Here is a 22189-nt window from a genome sequence, read left to right as displayed (position 1 = left end):
GTTGGTCAGTTGGTGATCATACAGGTTTAAAGGTTGGCCGGAGATACACTATATTATCAAAAGTATTGGAATGCCTTTACACGCACATGAATTTAATTTGCAACCCAGTCTTAGTCCGTAGGGTTCAATAGTGAGTTGGCCCACTCTTTAACAGCTTCAACTCTTCTGGAAAGGCCGTCCACAAGGATTAGGAGTGTGTCTATGGGAATGTTTGACCATTCTTCCAGAAGCGCATTTGTGAGGTCAGGCACTGATGTTGGATGAAAAGGTCTGGCTCGCAGTTTGCGCTATAATTCATCCCAAAGGTGTTCTATCGGGTTGAGTTCAGTGCTGGCCAGTCAAGTTCCTCCCCCCCAGACTTGCTCATCCATGTCTTTATGGACCTTGTTTTGTGTCCTGGTGCACAATCATGTTGGAACAGGAAGGGGCGTCTCCTGACCTCAACCCGATAGAACACCTTTGGGATGAATTAGAGGGGAGACTTCGAGCCAGGCCTTCTCGTCAAACATCAGTCCCTGACCTTACAATTGCGCTTATGGAAGACTGGTCAAACATTCCCATAGACACATTCCTAAACCTTGTGGACAGCCTTCCCAGAAGAGTTGAAGCTGTTATAGCAGCAAAGGGTGGGCCAGCTCAATATTAAACCCTACTGACTAAGACTGGGATGCCATTAAAGTTCATGTGGATGTAAAGGCAGGCGTCCCATTTCCTAATATTGTATAGTGTATGTTCTTTTACTTTTGCAATTAGCATGACGTTGATGTATGATCTATGTATCCAGCCTCCAGCCAGGCCACACAAAGGTTGTGGGAAAGTCACTGGTGTAAGGGTCAAGTGAATACACTAACATACGGGTTCCCCCTTTTATCAGTAACCCCCCACCCCCACCCACCTTAGTGTATTCACTATGTGGAAGGTGATCTGTTGTCACCAGAGTCCCGCCTCCCCTTTCACAATATTATCCTAGCTTTCCCTCTTAAATCGGTGTCCTCAGAGTTCCCCTTTATATCAGAGTCTGCAGGATTCCCCCTTACAATGCATGGGGAAACTCTGCTGACTCTGATGTAAAGAGGAACTCTGATGTAAAGGGCAATCCTGCAGACCCTGATGTAAGTGGGAGCTCTGATCTAAAGGGGAATGCTGCAGACTCTGATGTAAGGGGAGGGCTCTGGTGACCAGAGACCACCTTACATCACAGTTTCCGCTTTAAACCAGAAAAGGGGAACCCTGCTGACTCTGATGTAAGGGGGGGGACTCTTGCCTTCTGTTATACCTTAAGCACATTGCTAATCACACTAGCTACATGTTCGTAGCTTAAATATTGACATTTGCACTGAAAATGGTCATTTTGGCTAACTTTTTGGAATGTCAGTATAAATTTGGCTCTCTACGTACATTTTTTTTGTTGTGTCAGTAAATTTTTACTTCAGGAGGTTGGTAACCATATGCAGAATGGAGGAGAGGTAGGAGACATGGATTGCTGGAGAGGTAAATATCATACGTCTATTGCAGGGAACTTTTATTTTGACTTTCTGGTAACCCAATAGGCTCTCTTTAACATCTTCCTGCCCTGCCATCATTTTGTTTTAGAGGGTTTAATTGTTCTGACTGGCGCGCATGAGATCATATGAAGTCAAGTCAGAACAATGAAACCCCCGCCTGGCCGTCATTTTGCTATAGAGGGTTTATTTGTTCTGACTGGCGTCCGTGACGGTATATGACATCCAGTCAAAACAATGAAACTCCCGCCTGGCTGTCATTTTGCTAAAGGCCAGGCGGGGTTTCATTGTTCTAACTGGATGTCATATGATCTTCTCTAGAACAAGCCACTTATGCTTGCCCCTGGGGGCACGCAGCGTGGCGATCTTTGGTGCAGTGTGTCCCTTGGACACACTGATTCTCCGATCACGGTAAAGAGCCTTTGAAGTAGGCTCTTTACCATGTTATCAGCTGTGTCCAATCACAGCTGATCCCAGTATAAATTGGAAGTGCAGGTTATCGCCATTCCTCCACTCACGCTGACAGTGTGTGAGGAGAGGAGACCTGATAAGTGGCTTTCCCGACAATGGGGATCTGCACTGATAATCAGTGCAATGATTACCAGGGCAGCCCCATCAGCAATGCCTGCCAGTGCCTACCAGTGATGCCCACCTGTGTCCACCAGTGGTGCCAATCATTGCCCATCAGTGCTGCCTATCAGTGTCTCCTCATCAGTGCTGCCTATCAGTGCCCATTAGTGCCGCCTATTAGTGCTCATTATTGCCACCTATCAGTGCCGCCCATCAGTGCCCATCAGTGCAGCCTATCAGTGCACATCGGTGAAGGAGAAAAATTACTTATTTACAACATTTTCTGACCGAAGCTAAGAAAAACTTTTTTTTTTTAATGTTCTGTCTTTTTTCAATTGTTTAGCATAAAATAAAAGTCCCAGTGGTGATTAACCACTTTACCACCGGAGGATTTTGCTGTCTTCCGTCCAGGCCACTTTTTGCGATTCGGCGCTGTGCGACTTTAACTGACAATTGCGCGATCTTGCGACTCCGTACCCAAACGAAATTTACGTCCTTTTTTCCCCAGAAACAGAGCTTTCTTTTGGTGGTATTTGATCACCTGTGCGATTTTTACTTTTTGCGCTATAAACAAAAAAAGAGCATTTATTTTGAAAAAACAACAATATTTTTCACATTTTTTTTATATGAAATTCCCCCCCAAAAAAATGTAAAAATCAAATTTTTTTTAAATTTTTGGCCAATTTGTTTTCTGCTACATATTTTTGGTAAAAAAAATCACAATAAACGTATTTTGATTGGTTTGCGCAAAAGTTATTGCGTTTACTAACTAAGGGAAAGATTTCTGTCATTTTTGGTGTTTTTTTTTTAACGCGTAATGGTGGCGATCTGCGATTTTTTTGCGGGACTGCAACATTGCGGCGGACAGATCGGACCCTTGACTGACATTTTTGACACTTTTGGGGGTACCAGTGACATTACTGCTGTAATCAGTGCTATACATATGCACTGTTACTGTAAAAATGACATTGGCAGGGAAGGGGTTAATTTTATTGGAGAGGGAGGGGTTAATGTATGCCTGGTGCTTACTGACGTGTGGGGGGGGAGGTGACTGAATGACACAGGGACAGATCCAGGGTTCAGCTATGCTGAACCCTGCAATCTGACCCTGCCAAGCGGGCGGATCTCCAGACTCGATCCCCGACGATCGGGTAAGAGCAGCGGCGATCGCCGCCGCTCCTCCCCTGGCCCGACTCAAGCTGTGACTGAAAACAGCGGGAGCACAAGGGGCGGAGCCCAGCGACGTAGGTCTACGTCGCTGGACGGGAACGAGCCACTTTGCTGCAGTAGCAGCAAAGTGAGCGGGGGTAAAGTGGTTAAATACCACCAAAAGAAAGCTCTATCTGTTTTAAAAAAAATATATAAAAATTTTCTTTGGATACAGTGTACATGACCACGCAATTTTCATTAAAATTGCAACAGCGTTGAAAGCTGAAAATTGGCCTGGGCAGGAAGGGGGTGAAAGTGCCCTGTATTGAAGCGGCTAATATATAAAAAATTGGGCAGGATGCACTTTAACTGTGTATTACTCTTCTCCACTCTATACTTATTGTCTTGTGTTAATTACTCCTTGTTTCAGATTTTCCTTGGCGTCCAGTGATGGGTGACATTGAAGTCCCATCTTTAGTACATGGCAGAGAAGCCAAGCTGCAGTGTGTGATCCGGGGGTATTTCCCCAACAATCTGGAGGTGAAGTGGTTCCGGAGAGAAGCAGGAAAGCCAAAGCTGTATGACGTGTCTCCTGGTGATAGATACAAGATTCCAGTGTTGGAGGTCACACTGGGATCTGATAAGACTTACACCTGTATCGCCTCCCTCATTGTATCCGTGTTAGTGAAAACCGAGCACAAATCAGAGTTCATCTGCCAAGTAAGACACCCCAGTCTGGGGACCCCTCTGGAGAAGAGGACAGGAGAGCTCACAGTGACAGGTATTACTATAGAATTTATTGGGGACACTAGAAAGCATTGTTTCAAACACTGGAAAATTTGGTGTAAACATACTTCTCCTGGGTATACTGCTGCACCATGGGTATAAATGAAGAAACGATTTACAATGAGCATTCTATTTATAAAACTTTTGTGCAAAATGAATTAAATTTTACCATATGTTTTCAAAATAGATTACCTCCTGTATAATCAGCTCCATCTAGTGGCCATAATGCTCTATAATTTAATTTCTCATTGAGGTATTTAAAAAAACAATACCGCATTTTAGCCACTAGCTGGATCTGATGCTACAGGAATGTTTCTATTAGAAAACATGATTAGATTTAGCTCAGCATGCAGCAACATTTTTGACATTCCTGCAACAAATGTTTTATAGACTCCTTAATAAAGATTGTTTTCAGTTTAAAACTTAATTTAACCACTTCAGCTCCGGAAGATTTTACCCCCTTAATGACCAGGCCATTTTTTACGATACGGCACTGCGTTACTTTAACTGACAATTGTGCGGTTGTGCGACGCTGTACCCAAATAAAATGTATGTCCTTTTTTTACCACAAATAGAGCTTTCTTTTGGTGGTATTTGATTGTCTTTGCGGTTTTTATTTTGGCGATTTAACCAAAAAAAGTCTGACAATTTTGAAAAAAAAAACAATATTTTTTACTTTCTGCTATAAAACACATCCAATAAAATTTTTTTTAAAAAAGTCTACTTTCTTTATCAGTTTAGGCCAATTTGTATTCTGCTACATATTTTTGGTAAAATAAAATCCCAAAAAGCATATATAATTTGGTTTGTGCAAACGTTATAGCATTTACAAACTATAGGATAGATTTATGAACTTTTTATTTGTTTTTATTGTTTTTATTAGTAATGGCGGGGATCAGTGATTTTTAGCGGGACTGCAACATTGCGGCGAACAACTTTGGCACTAAGTGACACTTTTTGGGGACCAGTGACACCAATACAGTGATCATTGCTAAAAGTATGTACTGTTACTGTATAAATGACACTGGCAGGGAAGGGGTTAACATCAGGGGCAATAAGGGGTTAAGTGTGCTCCTAGGGAGTGCTGTCTAACTGTAGGGGGACTGGACTGACTGCAGGAAGAGAGAGATTTGTGTTCCTGATTAGTAGGAACACACAATCTCTTTTTTTCTTCTCTGACAGAACAGCCGTCTGCCTTGTTTACATTGACAGATCGCCGTTCTGTCATTTTCCTGAATGATCGCAGAAGGCGGCTGGCGGCTCACGCCCTATAGAGCCCTTTAACAAAATTACGTACAGGTACGTGATTTTGTGCTTAAGGGCTGCCCTGCCGCAGTAAATGTACGTGGGGCGGCCCATAAGTGGTTAAAAAAGTCAAATATTTCAGGCTTCTAAGCAGGAATTGTCACTCTATGATTACTCAAAGCCCAGGAAACTTGGAAATTCAACAACCGCTATATTACAGCACTGGCCTGCAGCAGTATTTCAGTGCAAATTTACCAGGAAATGTTTTTGACAGAGTGACTGTCAATGCCCGAAATAGAGTGTCCGGCCATTATAAACAACACCTTGTCATTAACAAAAACTCTCCAGATATAATACTTCCATAAGATATGGGTTTCGGGAACAGAGGATAATCGATAGTAGTAAGAACTGAGTACTACACTTACTTTGTCACAGTTCTAACCTCTAGCTTTGACTAGAAGGCTGCACAATCCCCCCACTTTGATTTAGTCCCGGTTCACACTTGTGCGATGCGGGAAGGCTGCGAATTTGCAGCGTGTTCCCGCATGGCAAACGCACATCTGGCAGTTCACACTGCCATATGCGATACGCAGGGGGTGTCAATTAAATGTTAATGATCGCATATCGCAGTGCAATCTGACAGTTCGCACAGGATCGGATCGCACAAGTGTGAACCACTGTGCGATCCGATCCTGATGCGGCTAAAAAAAAGGGTCATGTGCGAGTTTGTTGGGGATACAGTGCGAATTCAGCCATACAAAGTGTATGGCTGAATTTGCATCCGCACATCCGATCGCATGTAATGAAGGAGCAGTGTGCTCCGAATTACATGCGATCGCCGCACTCGCATGTAATGAAGGAGCAGTGTGCTCCGAATTACATGCGATCACCGCCCTCGCAATAATGTGAAACGGCCCTTACAGTGATATTAAACCCAAAAACAAAAATGTAATATATTGCAGCTTACCAATCATAAGATGTGGTGGTTGCATTAGTTTTTTTTTTCCTAGACTTTTTCCCTCTGTTTTCACCTGGTGATCTGGTCAGTAACACACCTCCTGTATTAGAGCATCCTTACTGAAAAGAGAAGCACAGGGGCAACTTTTCACAGGAGTATTGTCAGTCTGGGGGGGAGGGAAGTGTTGGATGTACTAGCCGATTTAGAAACACTAACAAATTGAAGCCAAAGGCCAACTCCCACTGCAGTTACACAAGTTATAGCAACATTTTTTTTTATGGGATAAAGGTTTCACATAAATAAATAAAAGCTGATCATTTTAAGCACTCTTGTCTGTGGTAAATGGTTTGCCCCAACACTCCAACTGCTACATCTGCAGCAAAGCTTGTTCTGTTGAAAAACAACAGACTTACTGGTAGAATCACCAGATGAGAATAGGTAGTCTGCAATGTGATAAATGTTTGTTTAATGTAGTGTCTGACAGGGCCTGGGAACCAACCCGTGATGCAAGGCAAGAGAGTTTGGCGGAACATTCCCCCCCCCCTCCCCACCCAGTTCGGTTTGTGCCACCCTATTGAAGTCTATGGGACCCAAATTTGAAAACGTCCCCATTTTGAAGGCTTATATGCAAGTTATTGGGCAAAAAAGGGTATGGGGACCCAGATGCTGCGCTAGGGGACATGTATCAATGCAAAAAAAAAAATGTTGTTTTTAAAGGAGCAGTGATTTTAATGATGCTTAAAATGAAACCATAAAAAATATCTTTAAATATAGTGCCTAGGGGGTCCCCTTATTCTGCCTGTAAAGTGGCACATCTTTAACGTGTATAGAACCTGCTGCAGCAAAACTGACATTCATAAAGAAAACAATTACATTTAAATTGATTTTCCCTGCAAGCTTTCCTTATTTTGTAAACAAGGGCTTGGGGAATCTGTATGATGAGGCCACAATTTAGTGCACTTGAAACAAGAGCTGGAATTGCCTTACATGCAAAGAAATAGTTACTGGGAACCTGCCATTGTGGTACAGCACATTCTGCAAACTCGGAATCCACCAGACGGACAGGCAGGAGTTGTAAAGCCAGCAATTGTACCAAGGTGTAATTTAGACTCTAGGCATGTGGATATGGATAGCATGTATTTCTTTTTGTGCTGGAGCACCTGTGGCAGAGAAATTTGCCTGCTATACTCTACAGCTGGTGGTGTGCTGCTGGCTAAAGTGCTGTAAGGACCTGTGACACCCTTTGCTGTACCATCATCCCTGTCAGTGGATGCTTCTGAGAGGTCATGAGATATAGCAGCGGTAGACATGAAAGTTGAGGAGGAGAAGAATTGTGTCTCTTTTGCGTGGATTTCAGGTGCTCTTGCCAACTGAGTAGTGGGAGTTTTTATTATAGTTTTTACATTTCAGTCAGCATCAATCCTCAATTTAAAGCAGATTTCCGGCCTAGAGGGGTCAAATTTAGATAAAAATACCCCGGGACAGTCAGGGCTAGTACATTCCATAATGGATAGCCTCTGAACTGTCCCGGGTCGCACTTACCTGTAAGAAGAAATACTTACCTTGAAAAGTTCTTCTCCAGCGCTGCCATCTCAGGTGTGGGCAGCTGAAGCCAGCGCGTCCTCTTCTGCTGCCTCTTCGGTGATGTCAGCGTCCCACAATGCACTGCACTGGCCCTGCTCGTCACTTCCAGTGCACGCGCGGCATCCCTGCACAGCTTCTGGGTCATCGCAAACCGGAAGTGAAGGCGCTGGCCGTGGCCACAGAGGGAGGAAGTGGAAGGAAGGTGAGTATATTTTCTTCAATACCAAAAAATTGGTAGCATCCATTTCTTTTTCAGGTGTCCCTCAGCAAGCGGATGGCCCAAAATCGAACCGGAAGTCCGCTTTAAAGTGCAGCAAATACCACTTTTCATTTAATAAAGTGCATCCAATCACACATTTCCCAGTTTTTAGCCCCCCCCCCCCCCATCATGCCTGGGAGGCCAGCAAGAAGAAGCAGACATTCCCATGCCACTATGAGGGTGCCAGTAGTGTCTGTGATTACAGGCAAAGGTGGACTTGGTCCATCCTCAGGCAGGGCACGTTTGTCTCTGTTTAGTCATGTTGCCTCGTGCTATCTAGCCAAAGCAATGTCCGCTGGGCCCTGCTGATCGTTTGTTGCACTGACAGAATGTCAGTCTATGTAAACAAGGCAGACTGTCATTCTGTGAGTACAGAAGACATGGATCCTGAGTTTTTGTGAAGCAGAAACACTGATCCATTTCTTCTAGTAGTAAAAGCACCTCCCCCACTACATTGCAACATTGGCTAGGCACACATTTAACCCTTTGATTGCCACTGATGTTAACCCTTTCCCTGCCAGTATTATTAGTACAGTGACAGTGCATATTTTTAGCACTGATCACTGTATTAGTGTCACTTGTCCAATAAAAGTGTCAGTTAATGATGTGTCCACTACAAAAAATCGCAGTCCCACTATAAGTTGCTGATCGCCACCATTACTAGTAAAAAAATATATATATAAATAAATTTCAACCCTAATGCTTATTGGGATTTTTTTTTTTTTTTTTACCAAAGATATGTAGCAGAATACTTTTTGGCCTAAATTTATGAAGAAATTCGATTTTTTTTTACATATTTTTTTTGTGTTGTGGAGCCGAAAGTAAAAAATATTGTTTTTTTTCTTTTCAAAATTGTTGATTTTTAGCGCAAATGTAAAAAGCGCAGAGGTGATCAAATACCACCAAAAGAAAGCTCTATTTGTGGGAAAAAAGCACATACATTTTATTTGGGTACAGTGTCACACGACTGCGCAATTGTCAGTTAAAGTACACAGTGCTGTATCGCAAAAAATGGCCTGGTCATGAAGGGGGGGTCAACCTTCCGGAGGTGAGGAGTTTATGTAACGCCTTTCCAGACTCTGCTAGGTAACAGTCTAAAGGAAAACTTAGTTTTGAGGCTTCTATTGGTCAAAGGATGAGCGGTGGAGAAAGGGGTTCCTCTGTAATGCATTTCAAAATAGTTTTAGTCTTCGGTGCCCAGGGTTGACAGCTTCCACATCCCATCAACAACATCTGCATCATATGGTGGAAGATTATCTAGGGGCAAAAACAGACATGGAATGTTTTCCAGTCAATGATCCACTGGGTTACTAGGTCATGAGAATAGACCACTGGCCAGAACTTGCCCAGTATGCAAATAAGCTTTCCGAACAGGCATTCAGTGCTGCCGGATGTTTTGTGACAGATAAAAGAGTGCGTCCACCACAAATGTAGTGGAACCTCAACACACACTGTACTTGTGGAATTCAGTCAGTATACGGCTTCCTCCCAGTCGTGTACATAGATATCAGGTTTTCTAGCCGCTACCATACAAAGCTAGCCGACAACTTAGCTTGTACTGGAGCCTTCTTCTTCTTTATTGAACAGTTTCACACTCAATTTATACGCACATGAGCACATCCCCCTCCTGATCAGATTACCACACACAGGTCAGGAGTTGCCTGATTACATTATCATATGCAGATGAAATTGTATACAGCAATAGACTTAACCTGAACTAATCATCTAGCCATCTGGACAGAACAATATGTGATTTCATTAACATTTAACACTAGAACAGACAGGCTTAACAGAATACACGTCTCACCTCAATACACAAACAATAGGGAGAGCCTGTCTCTGACATTGAAGTTCAATACACATTATCATAAGTAAACACAGAACCCATTTGAAGCAATCCAAACCAATAAGTATCTGTCTTTCACTCCCAGTGACGGTGAGTACCATCACATATCTTCCCCCCCAAAGGTAGACTAACCAGGTACCAGACCTCCAATCGGAGTTAGTCGGGTAACAAGTCCCAAAGAGTCAATCCATCATGGCAGCTTCTTTGACAAAGTTCCACATAGTGGGGCTGAGAGAGGTATTTCCCAAACTCTCTAAGGTAATCTGTGTTCCACGGGCCCCCCAACCAAAGTGACTCCCGTCACAGCGTCTGTCCACAGCCTCAGTTGATTGGCTGACATTTATCAAAATTAATCATTCCTGAATTATCAGCAGCTATTATGCCCCTGATGCTGATGTCGCTGATTAAGCGTTTTTGGAAGGTGTAATCTTTGCAAGATTGTGTAGGCTGTCTAGCTTTGTAGGAGTTGATTTTATCTGGAGGAATTTTTTTTTTGTTATAGGTTTTATGAGCACAATTAACACCCAAGGACCATTTTTTTCAGCAACAGTTTGACAAATGCATATCCTTTCAATTTTTGACATCAAGGCCAATTCTTGCTTTCATCAAGTGTACCTCCATAGGGTTACGGTGTGAAGGCACCACCGACACCCAAAGTCCAATTTCTCCTCCACTGTTTGACCAGGGCATACCATTTAAATTTTTGACAGCAAGGCAAATTCTTGCTTTCATTAAGAGTATCTCTATAGGGTTTTGGTGTGAAGACACCACCAACACCCAAAGCCCAATTTTTCTTACTTCTATCCATAGTCTGAAAAACATACACCAGACTTTATCCAAAAATATCTCTAATCTTGTTCCGAGTGCACTAAATTGTGTCCTTATCATACAGACTGGATCTCCAAACCGTTGTTTATGAAATAAAGAAAGCTTGCAGGGAAAATTTTTTTTTTTTGCCTTTATAAATGTAATTTTTTTTTTTGCTGCAGCAGGTTTTCTACTTTGTACAGATGTGCTACTTTACAGGCAGACTAAGGGGACCCCCCAGGCACTATATAATATAATTTTTATTGTTTTACTTTAAGCATCAGTAAATCCCTGCTCATTTAAAATTTATGTTTTTTTCAAACGTATTCTTCAGTGATACATGCCCCCCAGGGCAGTACCCGGACCCAGTGTGTTGTTGGAGTTGAGATAGAGTAGGGCTCATTTTGCTACTAGCGAGTTAGTGTATTCACTTAACTAATAGTGTGAGTATATTGTGAGTAAAGTGTGTAAGTACAGTGAAGTGTGAGTATAGTGTGTCAGTATAGTGGGTCTATAGTGTGAGTATAGTGTAGTGTGTCAGTATAGTGTAAGTATAATGTGAATATAGTATAGTGTTTCATCATAGTGTGGCAGTATAGTGTGAGCATAGTGTAGTGTCAGTGTAATGTGTTCGGTTCATGGCAGAACATTAGAAAATCGCAGAAATTCAAAACCGAATAAGGAAGTCCATTGAAGTTTATGGGACCTGAACATGAAAAATAAAAAAGTGCCCATTTTAAATGCTTAGATGCTAGTAATTGGACATACAAATGGTATGGGGGTCTGGGTACTGCCCTGGGGGACATGTATCAATGAAAGAAAAGTTTGTAAAAAACATTATTTTTAGCAGTGATTTACTGATGCCCTAAATTGAAACAATAAAAGTTAAAAATGTCTTTAAATCTAGAGTGGGGGGGGGGGTCACCCCTTAGTCTGCCTTTAAAGTGGCACACATCTGTACCCTGTATAGAACCTGCTGCAGCAAAAATTACATTTATAAAAGCATAAAAATGAAATTTTCCCTGCAAGCCTTCTTTATTTTATAAACAACGGCTTGGGGAGCCAGTTCTTTGGGTGTTGGGGGTGCCTTCACACCGTAACCCTATAGAGGTACTCTTGATGAAAGCAAGAATTGGCCTTGCTGTCAAAAACTTAAATGAGATGCACCTGTGAAACAGGTGTGGAAAAATTGGTCCCTGGAAGTTAACTGTGCCCAAAAAAAAAACCTATAGCAAAAAAATTCTTCCAGATATAATCAACGCCCACAAATTCCAAAGGATTCCGCATTCCAAAAACACTTAATCAGTGACATCCGCATCAGGGACTTGATAGCTGCTGCTAATCCAGGAATGATTTATTTTGATAAATGTCAGTCAGGCAATGGAGTCTGTGGACAGACACACTGTTTTATCTGTCACAAAACCTCTGGTAGCACTGAATGCCCATTCGGAAAGCACGCTGGATGCCAGGCAGCCCAGTAGCTCAATTAGGCAAGTTTTGGCCACTGGTTTATTCTCATGACCAAGTAACCAAGTGGATCATCGACTGAAAAGCTCTCCATGTCTGCCCTTGCCAATAGATAAGCTTCCATAATATGATGCAGACATTGCGATGGAATGTGGGAGCTGGCAGCCCTGATTGCCAAGGACTAAAAAAAATTTGAAATGCATCCCTAAAGCAGCTCCTTTCTCCACCTCCTTTCTCCACCTTCTCCACCTCCTTTGACCAATAGAAGCCTCAAAACTAGCTTTTCCATGAGACTGAAAACTATCAGAGTCTGGAAAAGTGTTACATAAACTCCTCTTTAAGGTGTCCTTAAGATATTTCATCCTCTGCTCCCTCTGTGGGGACGGTATGGAATCCGAGAATTTGCCCTTGTAACGGTGGTCAAGGAGGGTTGCCAACCAATAACGATACTTCTCTTTGATACCACAAATTCTCGGTCCTTTCGCAGGCTTTGAAGAATAAGGGATCCCATGCACCACAAGTTTGCGGAGGCATAAGAAGCAGAGTCCCCGGGGTCACTGAGGATTACAGTATCTGGAACTACCTCCTCCCAGCCACGTACAACCCCCAATGATTCTGGGGATGGAAACCATCTCTTAAGGTTTAACGTATGTCTTCCTTTGCTTCAATGCCTTCTAAACTGCCAGAATCCTCCCCTTCCTCATCCTCCTCCCTCTACTCTTGTGTGTTCTGTGGCGTAAGAAAAATTATGTCCGCATACAGCGGGCCCTGAGAGGAAAGGAGGTCCTCTTCTTCCTCCCGCTGCTCTGATGAGGGTGTCCTGACCATAATGCCACACAGAGTTTGCTCCGGCAGGAACACAAGAGGGATTGAGTCTCTGATGCATGCATTGTCGTGGCTCACAATCCTTGTCGCCTCCTCAAATGGTGACAGTACAATGCATGCATTCTTTAAAAAAGCAGAGCCAGCCTGAGCCTGTCGTTGTGCCATACTCACACAGGTGCTCGTTGACAGCCCTCTGTTGCATTGCCAAAGTCGAGTTCCACCTTGTAGGCATGTCACAAATCAGGCGCTTTAGGGGCAGGTGGAATTCCCGCCGAATTTTCAGCCAATTGAGCACTGACTGTGTAAGACTGCCTGGAATGGCTGCAGACTCTTCTGTCCTGCTTTATTTTTGTGCCATTATCGCACACCACCATTCCTGGCTCCAGCTGGCATGGCGTGAACCACCTCTGGGCATACCCCTGCAGAGCTTAAAGAATCTCTGCCCCAGTGTGACTCCTGTCCCCAGACAGACCAGCTGAAACCCTGCATGGCATCTTTTAGCCTGACTCATTGAATAGCCCCTTGAAAACTTGTGGGGTACTGGTGGTTCATAGGTCAATTTAGCAGAGGAGGGCATTGAGGAGGAGGGGGTGGAGCTGACAAATCTTGCATCATCACCACCAGCTGTATGGAGAGGAGGCGCCAAAACAAGCTGCAGCACTGAGCCCTGCATCCTTAGTAGTTGCAAGCAGAGTTACCCAGTGTGCTTTGAATGAAATATAGCATCCCCGACTATGTTTGCTGGACCACGTGTCAGTAGTAACGTGGACCTTGCGGCTGGCTGCCTTTCCCAACGATGCACCAACATTACCTCCCACGTGATGGTACAGAGCTGGAATGGCCTTACATGCAAAAAAATAGCGACTGGGAACCTGCCATTGTGGTACAGCACGTTCTGCAAAATCAAGGAAGGGGGCAGAATCCACCAGACAGAAAGGCAGAAGTTGTAAAGCCAGCAGCTTTAACAAGCTTGAATTTGGCAGTAAGTGTATTTTTTTCTTTTTTTTACGCTGCAACAGCTGGGGCAGAAAACTTTGCTTGCTATAATCTACAGCTAATGGTGCGCTGCTGGCAGACATGCTGCCGGGACCTATGGCATTCTTCGCTATACCATCATCCCTGTCAGTGGAGGCTGCTCAGAGGACATGAGAGCGGGGGTATATCAGAAAGGTGAGGGGTGAGGAGGAGCAAAATTGAGTCCCTTTTGTGTGGCTTTTAGGTGCTCTTGTAAATGCCTTGTCAAGCATGTGGTACCCAAATTGCTGGTGTTTTTGCCACGCTTGATCTACTTGAGGCAAAGTTTGCAAATTGCAACAGTACGATTGGCTGCACACGTGCTAAAAAAGGCCCTCACAGCTGAGATGTGGGAAGTGGGTCGGGAGATAACAGCTCCACAATCTGATGGAATAAGGTGGCTGCTCACTTTCCTCCTCTGCTCTATCCGGCATCCATCATCATCCGCTCCATCCTCATCATCACTGGAACCAACTTGGGAATACGCTGTGTCTGGGGGAACATGACTGCCAATTTATTGTTTACCAGTGTTCTCCCCTCTCTCGTGCCACCCCCCCCCCCCCACTCATGTTCCTATCTTCCTCCTCAACCTCAGGACCAACATCTGAATCAAGTAATGACTGTGCATCCTCAAGAAGCAAGTGGCTGACGCTGTGTTCAAATAACACAGCTGACTCCTCCATGCATAATGCTGGGGCAATGGCAAGAGTAGCTGTGGACAAGGAGGCAGAATAGGCTGCTCTGGCAGATGCAGTGAAATGTGCACTAGTCTATGCTTGAGTGACAGAGCATGAGGAGAATGAGGATGGTTTAGTAAGCCAGTCCACCCCCTCCTCTGCATGCTGCGGCTGGATAGCATGGGCAACATCACTAAACAAAGAAAATGGTGCCCTGTCTGAGGACAGGCTACGTTCACCTTTGCCTGTGGACACAGATGCTGCTGGCCCCCTCACAGTGCCATGGAATTGTCTTTGGCTCCTTTTGGCCTCCCAGACATGATGTGGCAGTTCAATATACTGAAGTAAACGTGCACTAACACACCTCAATATACTGCAGTAAACATGCACTAATGCAGTTCAATATACTGCAGTAAACATGCACTAACGCACTTCAAAATACTGCAGTAAACGTGCATTAACGCCCCTCAATATACTGCAGTAAATGTATACTAACGCACATCAGTATACTGCAGTAAACGTGAACTAATACACGTCAATATACTGCAGTAAACATGCACTAACACACCTCAATATACTGTAGTAAATGTGCACTGACGCACTTTAATATATTGCAGTAAATGTGCACTAATGCACGTCAATATACTGCAGTAAACATGCACGAATGCACTTTAATATACTGCAGTAAACATGCACTAAGGCAGTTCAATATACTGCAGTAAACATGCACTAACGCAGTTCAATATACTGCAGTAAACATGCACTAGCTCTCCTAAATATACTGCGGTAAACGTTCACTAATGCACGTCAATATACTATAGTAAACATGCTCAAACGCAGTTCAATATACTGCAGTAAACATACACTAACGCAGTTCAATATACTGAAGTAAACATGCACTAAGGCACATCAATATACTGCAGTATAAGAAGAAGTGAACCTATGCGCTACCAGTGAGGTACAGAACAATGTGGAGTCAAGAAATGATGGATGTAGTGGAACACCAGAAATCGGCAGTGTCACAACATACTGAAACAGGTATAAAAGCAGAGATGAGATGCGTTCAGTAAACAGCACAGTACCACCCTTGAGAAAGTCACGTGTGTTTGTGACGCAATGCGTCGGGAGAAGCCGGGTGACGTCACTTCCGGTCTACGGCCGAGACCGGAAGTATCGGAGTATACCGCATCGGCGGTACTGTGCTTTTTACTGAACGCATCTCTTCATTTTTAACTGTAACTTTTCTATATTCATGTTATATTAAAACCCGATTTACTACACTATGAGAGCCCTCTCTTATTTTTGATGAGTGAGTGTCCCAGGAACACCGATCTATTTCTGCCTGAGTGATGACCCCATAGAAAGGAAAGGAATACCGATTGGGCATTATATTTTGGAGATCCATTTATTCATATCCATAAGCCCCCTATTTCATTGGAGAAAATCTGGAAGTCCCCTATGATGTTTGATTACACCAAAACGCTCATTTGAGTGTTAATGGAGGTGAGCGGCCATTGCACTTAATTTGGATTCCAAGCTCACGAATATATCGCACTTGGCTGTCATCGGAAGTGTCCTTTTTAATGTCACTGGATCACATATGAACTTTTATCATCTTCACTCGATATTACCAGCACTTTATTTTTTGCACATATTTATTTGGGACTTTGTAGATTTTTATTTTTTATATATTTTTGATATATATATTCATTTTTTTTTACTTTGTTGCATTTAGGCACCTCGCAGCATTTATTTGCTGATTATCATTTTTTGCACTTCTGATTATTTTGCACCATTGAATATCAACTGCACCCCCACTTGCACTGGATATTGTTGTTTATATCACCGTTATTGTGCAACCGGTCTGTTGCCCATCGTCAGCATTATTCCATCACTTATATGATTTATATTTGGCACTGATCACTTTATTGATTTACTCATTATCACTTTAGCACCTTATATATCATCCATATTGTTATACAAGGATTGTCATTTTATTGTCTTAGATTATTATTGTTTTATTATAATTTTTTTCTTACGTTTACATTGGTCACATCTTTTAACCTACTACTATTTATCTGTGGTCCACCACTTTCAGAAAATAAGCGCTGATTGCTAATATACTGCAGTAAACGTGCACTAACACACCTCAATATACTGCAGTAAATGTGCACTAACGCACTGCAATATACTGCAGTAAACGTGCACTAATGCACGTCAATATGCTGCAGTAAACGTGCACTAACACAGTTCAATATACTGCAGTAAACGTGCACTAACACACTTCAATATCAGCAGTAAACGTGCACTAATGCAGTTCAATATACTGCAGTATACCTGCACTAATACACGTCAATATACTGCAGTGAACCTGTACTAATGCAAATCAATATACTGCAGTAAATGTGCACTAACGCACTTCAATCCACTGCAGTAAACATGCCCTAACGCACCTCAATATACTGCAGTAAACGTGCACTAACGCAGTTCAATATATGGCAGTAAACATGCACTAACAGATGTCATTATACTGCAGTAAACGTGCACTAATGCACCTCAAAATACTCTAGTAAACATGCACTAATGCACCTCAATATGCTGCAGTAAACGTGCACTAATGCAGTTCAATATACTGCAGTATACCTGCACTAATACACGTCAATATACTGCAGTGAACCTGTACTAATGCAAATCAATATACTGCAGTAAATGTGCACTAACGCACTTCAATCCACTGCAGTAAACATGCCCTAACGCACCTCAATATACTGCAGTAAACGTGCACTAACGCAGTTCAATATATGGCAGTAAACATGCACTAACGGATGTCATTATACTGCAGTAAACGTGCACTAATGCACCTCAAAATACTCTAGTAAACATGCACTAATGCACCTCAATATGCTGCAGTAAACATGCACTAACGTAGTTCAATATACTGTAGTAAACGTGCACTAACGCACTTCAATATACTACAGTAAACGTGCACCAACGCACGTCAATATACTGCAGTAAACCTGCCCTGAAACACTAAACTGACACTAAAGTAAAAATGAATGGTTGCACTACACTCACGTTTCACTATCACTATATTCATACAACACTTACACTCTAACCTCACAATAGAAACACAATAGCCCACTATAGCACACTAACTTGCTAGTAGCAATGAACAGAGCCCTGTTCTATCTATTTCCACTCCAATATCACACTACAAATGGCTGCTCTGGGAAGGATCCCTTCATAGCTGGGGGTGGGTCTATGACCAATGAGCCCTGATTGGGCACAATCATTATTACTTTCTCCAGTTATGGCTCTGACAGTGTTCTTTGCCTTGAATGGTGGGCAAATACTTCATTTGTGCCCTGATTGGGCAAATCCTTCACACTGTTCTGTGCCCTGATTGGGCAAATCCTTCATTGCTTCAGCGAGTCAGGGATTCCAATGCACTGTGCGTGCAGTGAATTGTGGGGCATTCGGCGGACCAAACAAATGATTGAACGCCCTAACAATTCGGGTGTTCACCGAATAGGCGAACAGCCAATGTTCAGCCCGAATTCATGCTAAGGCCAAACCGTTTTCCCAACACTACTCTTGAAGTAGAACTAAAGGCAAAACATTTGTTTTATTTTGGGGTAAGGGGTAAGGGAGGGCTATAACCCATGTAAGTTTTTTGCCACTTGTGTCCCATTGCGGTGATTTCTCTTTACTTCCTGTCCCATAGCTAAAACAAGAAGTGGGAGGAAATCCCTGCAAAGTGAGGGAATGTCTGAAACTTGTGTCTCCATTTTAAGATTTCACTTCTATTACTGTTCTGGGCAGTGGTGGCTGGTCAATATGGGGCGCAGGGGCGCCGCCCCCCAAGGCTAGTCACTGTGTAAAATCAGCATAAAAAAGTGTACCTTTAATATGGCATGGGGCGCCGGACACATTGCTGGCTATGGGAGGGGTGGGGCTTTGGCATCACGTGCCTCTTTACTTGTAAGGTGATTGGCGGCCTTTTAGAGTGTCCTCGGGGCGCAGAGCGATGCACCCTGAACACTCCCACTCTCCGTCTGCCGTCTTGTGATTGGTCCAGCCTGGCAGCATAGCACCAGGCTGGACCGTGAAATGCTGCATCCAAGTAGTGTGTAGCCTGCAGGTAGGTTCACATTCAGCAGAGAGTGAGGCTTGCCAGAGCCACTCAGTGTGTGTGACACTGTCATGTAATGTAACTGCTTGCAGAGAAAAAGACCAGCTGTCAAAACTCAGCGGGGATGTCGGGGGTGGGCGGGACCGAACAGCTATCAAACACCAGCCAATGGGATGGGGTCTGGGCGGCCGCTTTGTTTATGTGGCTCCGCCCCTTTCTTAAGCAGCCAAATCATTGGCTGGTGTTTGATAGCTGCTCGATCCCGCCCACCCCCGACATCACCGCTGAGTTTTGACAGCTGGTTCTCCATGCAAGCAGTTACATTACCTGACAGTGTCACACACACTGAGCGGCTCTTGCAAGCCTCACTATCTGCTGAATGCGAAACTCCCCCTCTCCCCTGTTAGTGTCCATAAGTGGTGCCTATCAGTCCCGCCTATCAGTGCCCACCAGTGCCACCTCATCAGTGCCCATCGGTACCACCTGTCAGTGCCCACCATTGCCGCCTATCAGTGCCCATCAGTACCACCTATAAGTTCCCACCAGTGCCACCTCTTCAGTGCCCATCAGTACCACCTATCAGTGCCCACCAGTGCCACCTATCAATGCCCACCAGTGCCGCCTCATCAGTGCCCATCAGTGACACCTATCAGTGCCTATCAGTGCTGCCTATCAGTGCCACCAATCAGTGCCCAACAATGCTGCCTATTAGTGCCCAGGAGGGCTGCCAATCAGTGCCCAGTGGTGCTGCCAATCAGTGCTGCCTATCGGTGCCGCCTATCAGTACTCATCAGTGCTGCCACTAAGTGCCACCTATCAGTGCTGCCAATCAGTGCCCATCAGTGCTGTCAATCAGTGCCAATCACTGCTGCCAATCAGTGCTGCCAACCAGTGCCCATCAGTGCTGCCTATCAGTCCCTATCAGTGCTGCCACTCACTGCCCAACAGTGCTTCCTATCAATGCCCATGAGTGCACTGAGTGCAGGAATGAGGAGATGAACTCAGTAACCAGGCACATTGTCCATGGGGGGGGGGGGGGCTGGCCTGGTTTGGCACAACTGAAATCTGTTGATTGAACAGGATTACTACGCCAACCCTGATGCAGCAAAAAGCAGGGGCGTAGCGAAATACAAAGTCATGTGCCACATCCTAAAAATCATTGAAATAGGTGGTTATTCCCCATCCGGGGGCATCGATCTGTGTTTCTGTGAGGAAAACCAGGAGGACGCACTGCACGTTTCTTTTTGCCGGAGGGAGTGCTACTGACTAAGCCCCTTCAGCCTATGTCCTGTTATGTTATCTACCGGTTTACATTTGATTTGTTCCTTTACCTGGACAATCAATATTTTCCAATTGGCCGTAGCAGTGCGTGCCCCTATGTGTTGCCTCAGCAGGTCGTCCCTCGTGACTACTATCATTTCATGGTACTCTTTGGCTACCTTCCTGGCGCCCTTTTATTGGCTCCAGTGACACCTTTATAGGGAACGTGTATTCCAACAGCTCCGGAAGAAGCTTGAACATCAGGCGAAACATGTAGAGCATTTGGCTACATGAACCTGTTCCCTTGTGGAAATTGTACCCTTATTGTTGAGGACGCTCTGCGTTACCATATTTCGGGTGCCGCCCGATTGTAGCGTATAGCGCCCTCACCCATGTCAGTTGTTATTACTTTTACTGTTACCTTGTCCACTCTTGTCACCTTATTTGTCCTAGTGGCAGGGTTTCTGTCACTGTGCCACCTGCATTTTGACCTATTGTCTCCGCCCCTCCGGGGATGGTTGATGTACCTTTTTTGGTTTTATGCTAATCAACAATAAAGTGTTGTTCTTTTTACGTATGGTGCCTTTAAAGTCCATTTTTTCCCCCGTTCTCCTATTTCAATGAAATCTGTTGATGTTTATTAATGCCACATGCCGATCTTTAGTATAATAGGTAATCACCACACTACTATTTACAATAAACTACTGGTAAAATAAAAAGTGTCAGTAAAAGGCTTTCTGTAAGCACTATTAGGTGTTCCCACACCACAAAAAAAAAACAAAAAGTGTAGCGCTAACTCACTAATGGTGGAACGCTCTAATGTATGGAAATCTTAATAAAGTTAAATATTACCACAATACATGTCTCTGTAATATGTAACTGCACAAAAAACAAACATCAAACTGAAAACAAGACATAAACATGAAGGTAAAAACTCCTCTTATAGATATTTGCCATACAGATTAACTTCAAGTGCAATAATTCCAGAGATATGTGATTTCACATGTAATACACATCAAAAGGAAAATAAGGCATACATCTTGTTCAAAACTTAGCAGGGATGGTGGAACCCCTCTACAGATATTTGTCATACAATTTAAATGCAAAAACTTTTTAGTTGGAAGGTTCACAAAAGTAGAGAACTCCAGAATTTGTATTTTTTAGATTGTTACACTTAATTTTATATGTTTTAGTTACTATCATAATGTAAATTATTGCACTTGAAGTTAATTTTCCACAACCCATGCTAAGTCCATGTCTTTATGGACCTTGCTTTGTGCACTGGTATGCAGTCATGTTGGAACAGGAAGGGGCCATCCCCAAACTCTTCCCACAAAGTTGGGAGCATGAAATTGTCCATAATGTCTTGGTATGCTGACGCCCTAAGAGTTCCCTTCACTGGAACTAAGGAGCCAAGACCACACCCTGAAATACAACCCCACACCATAATCCCCCCTCCACCAAATGATTTGGACCAGTGCACAAAGCAAGGTCCATAAAGACATGGATGAGCGAGTTTGGGGTGGAGGAACTTGACTGGCCTGCGCAGAGTCCTGACCTCAACCCGATAGAACCCCTTTGGGATGAATTAGAGCAAAGACTACGAGCCAGGCCTTCTCGTCCAACATCAAGTGCCTGACCTCACTAATACGCTTCTGGAAGAATGGTCAAACATTCCCATAGACACACTCCTAAACCTTGTGGACAGCCTTCCCAGAATAGTTGAGGCTGTAATAGCTGCAAAGGGTGGGCCAACTCAATATTGAACCCTACGGACTAAGACTGGGATGCCTATAAAGTTCATGTGCGTGTAAAGGCAGGCGTCCCAATACTTTTAACAATATAGTGTGTGTGTATGTACTTTGTATATATATATATATATATATATATATATATATATATATATATATATATACACACACACACACAAGCATGTGTGTTTGAGCTTTGGGGTGCACACCCTAATGCAATAGGCTGTGCACGCCTATGACGTTAACCCAATACTGCACCCCCCTCTATGCATTAACCCATTACTCACACCCCATATCCATGAATTACCACATATTGCACCCCCTCCATCTGTGTACAACATGCCCAGAATCAGCCAT

General features: G+C 43.7%; 1 protein-coding gene across 1 annotated transcript in view; it reads left to right on the top strand.

Moving 5' to 3' along the window:
- The window catches only part of LOC309558533 (uncharacterized protein), a gene marked incomplete at both ends in the record, with an annotated part of 311122 nt that overhangs the window by 265531 nt on the left and 23402 nt on the right, over positions 1-22189 (top strand). Inside the window, one exon of the mRNA XM_082261613.1 lies at positions 3652-4002. Coding sequence (XP_082117739.1) covers positions 3652-4002 — 351 coding nt within the window. The remainder of the gene's footprint in view (positions 1-3651; positions 4003-22189) is intronic.

The sequence above is a fragment of the Pelophylax lessonae genome, assembly GCF_965119305.1.
Source record: "Pelophylax lessonae genome assembly, chromosome: 6".
NCBI classification, from domain to species: domain Eukaryota; kingdom Metazoa; phylum Chordata; class Amphibia; order Anura; family Ranidae; genus Pelophylax; species Pelophylax lessonae.
The sequence above is the reverse complement of the archived record's forward strand: the minus strand, read 5'-3'. Positions and strand labels throughout refer to the sequence as shown.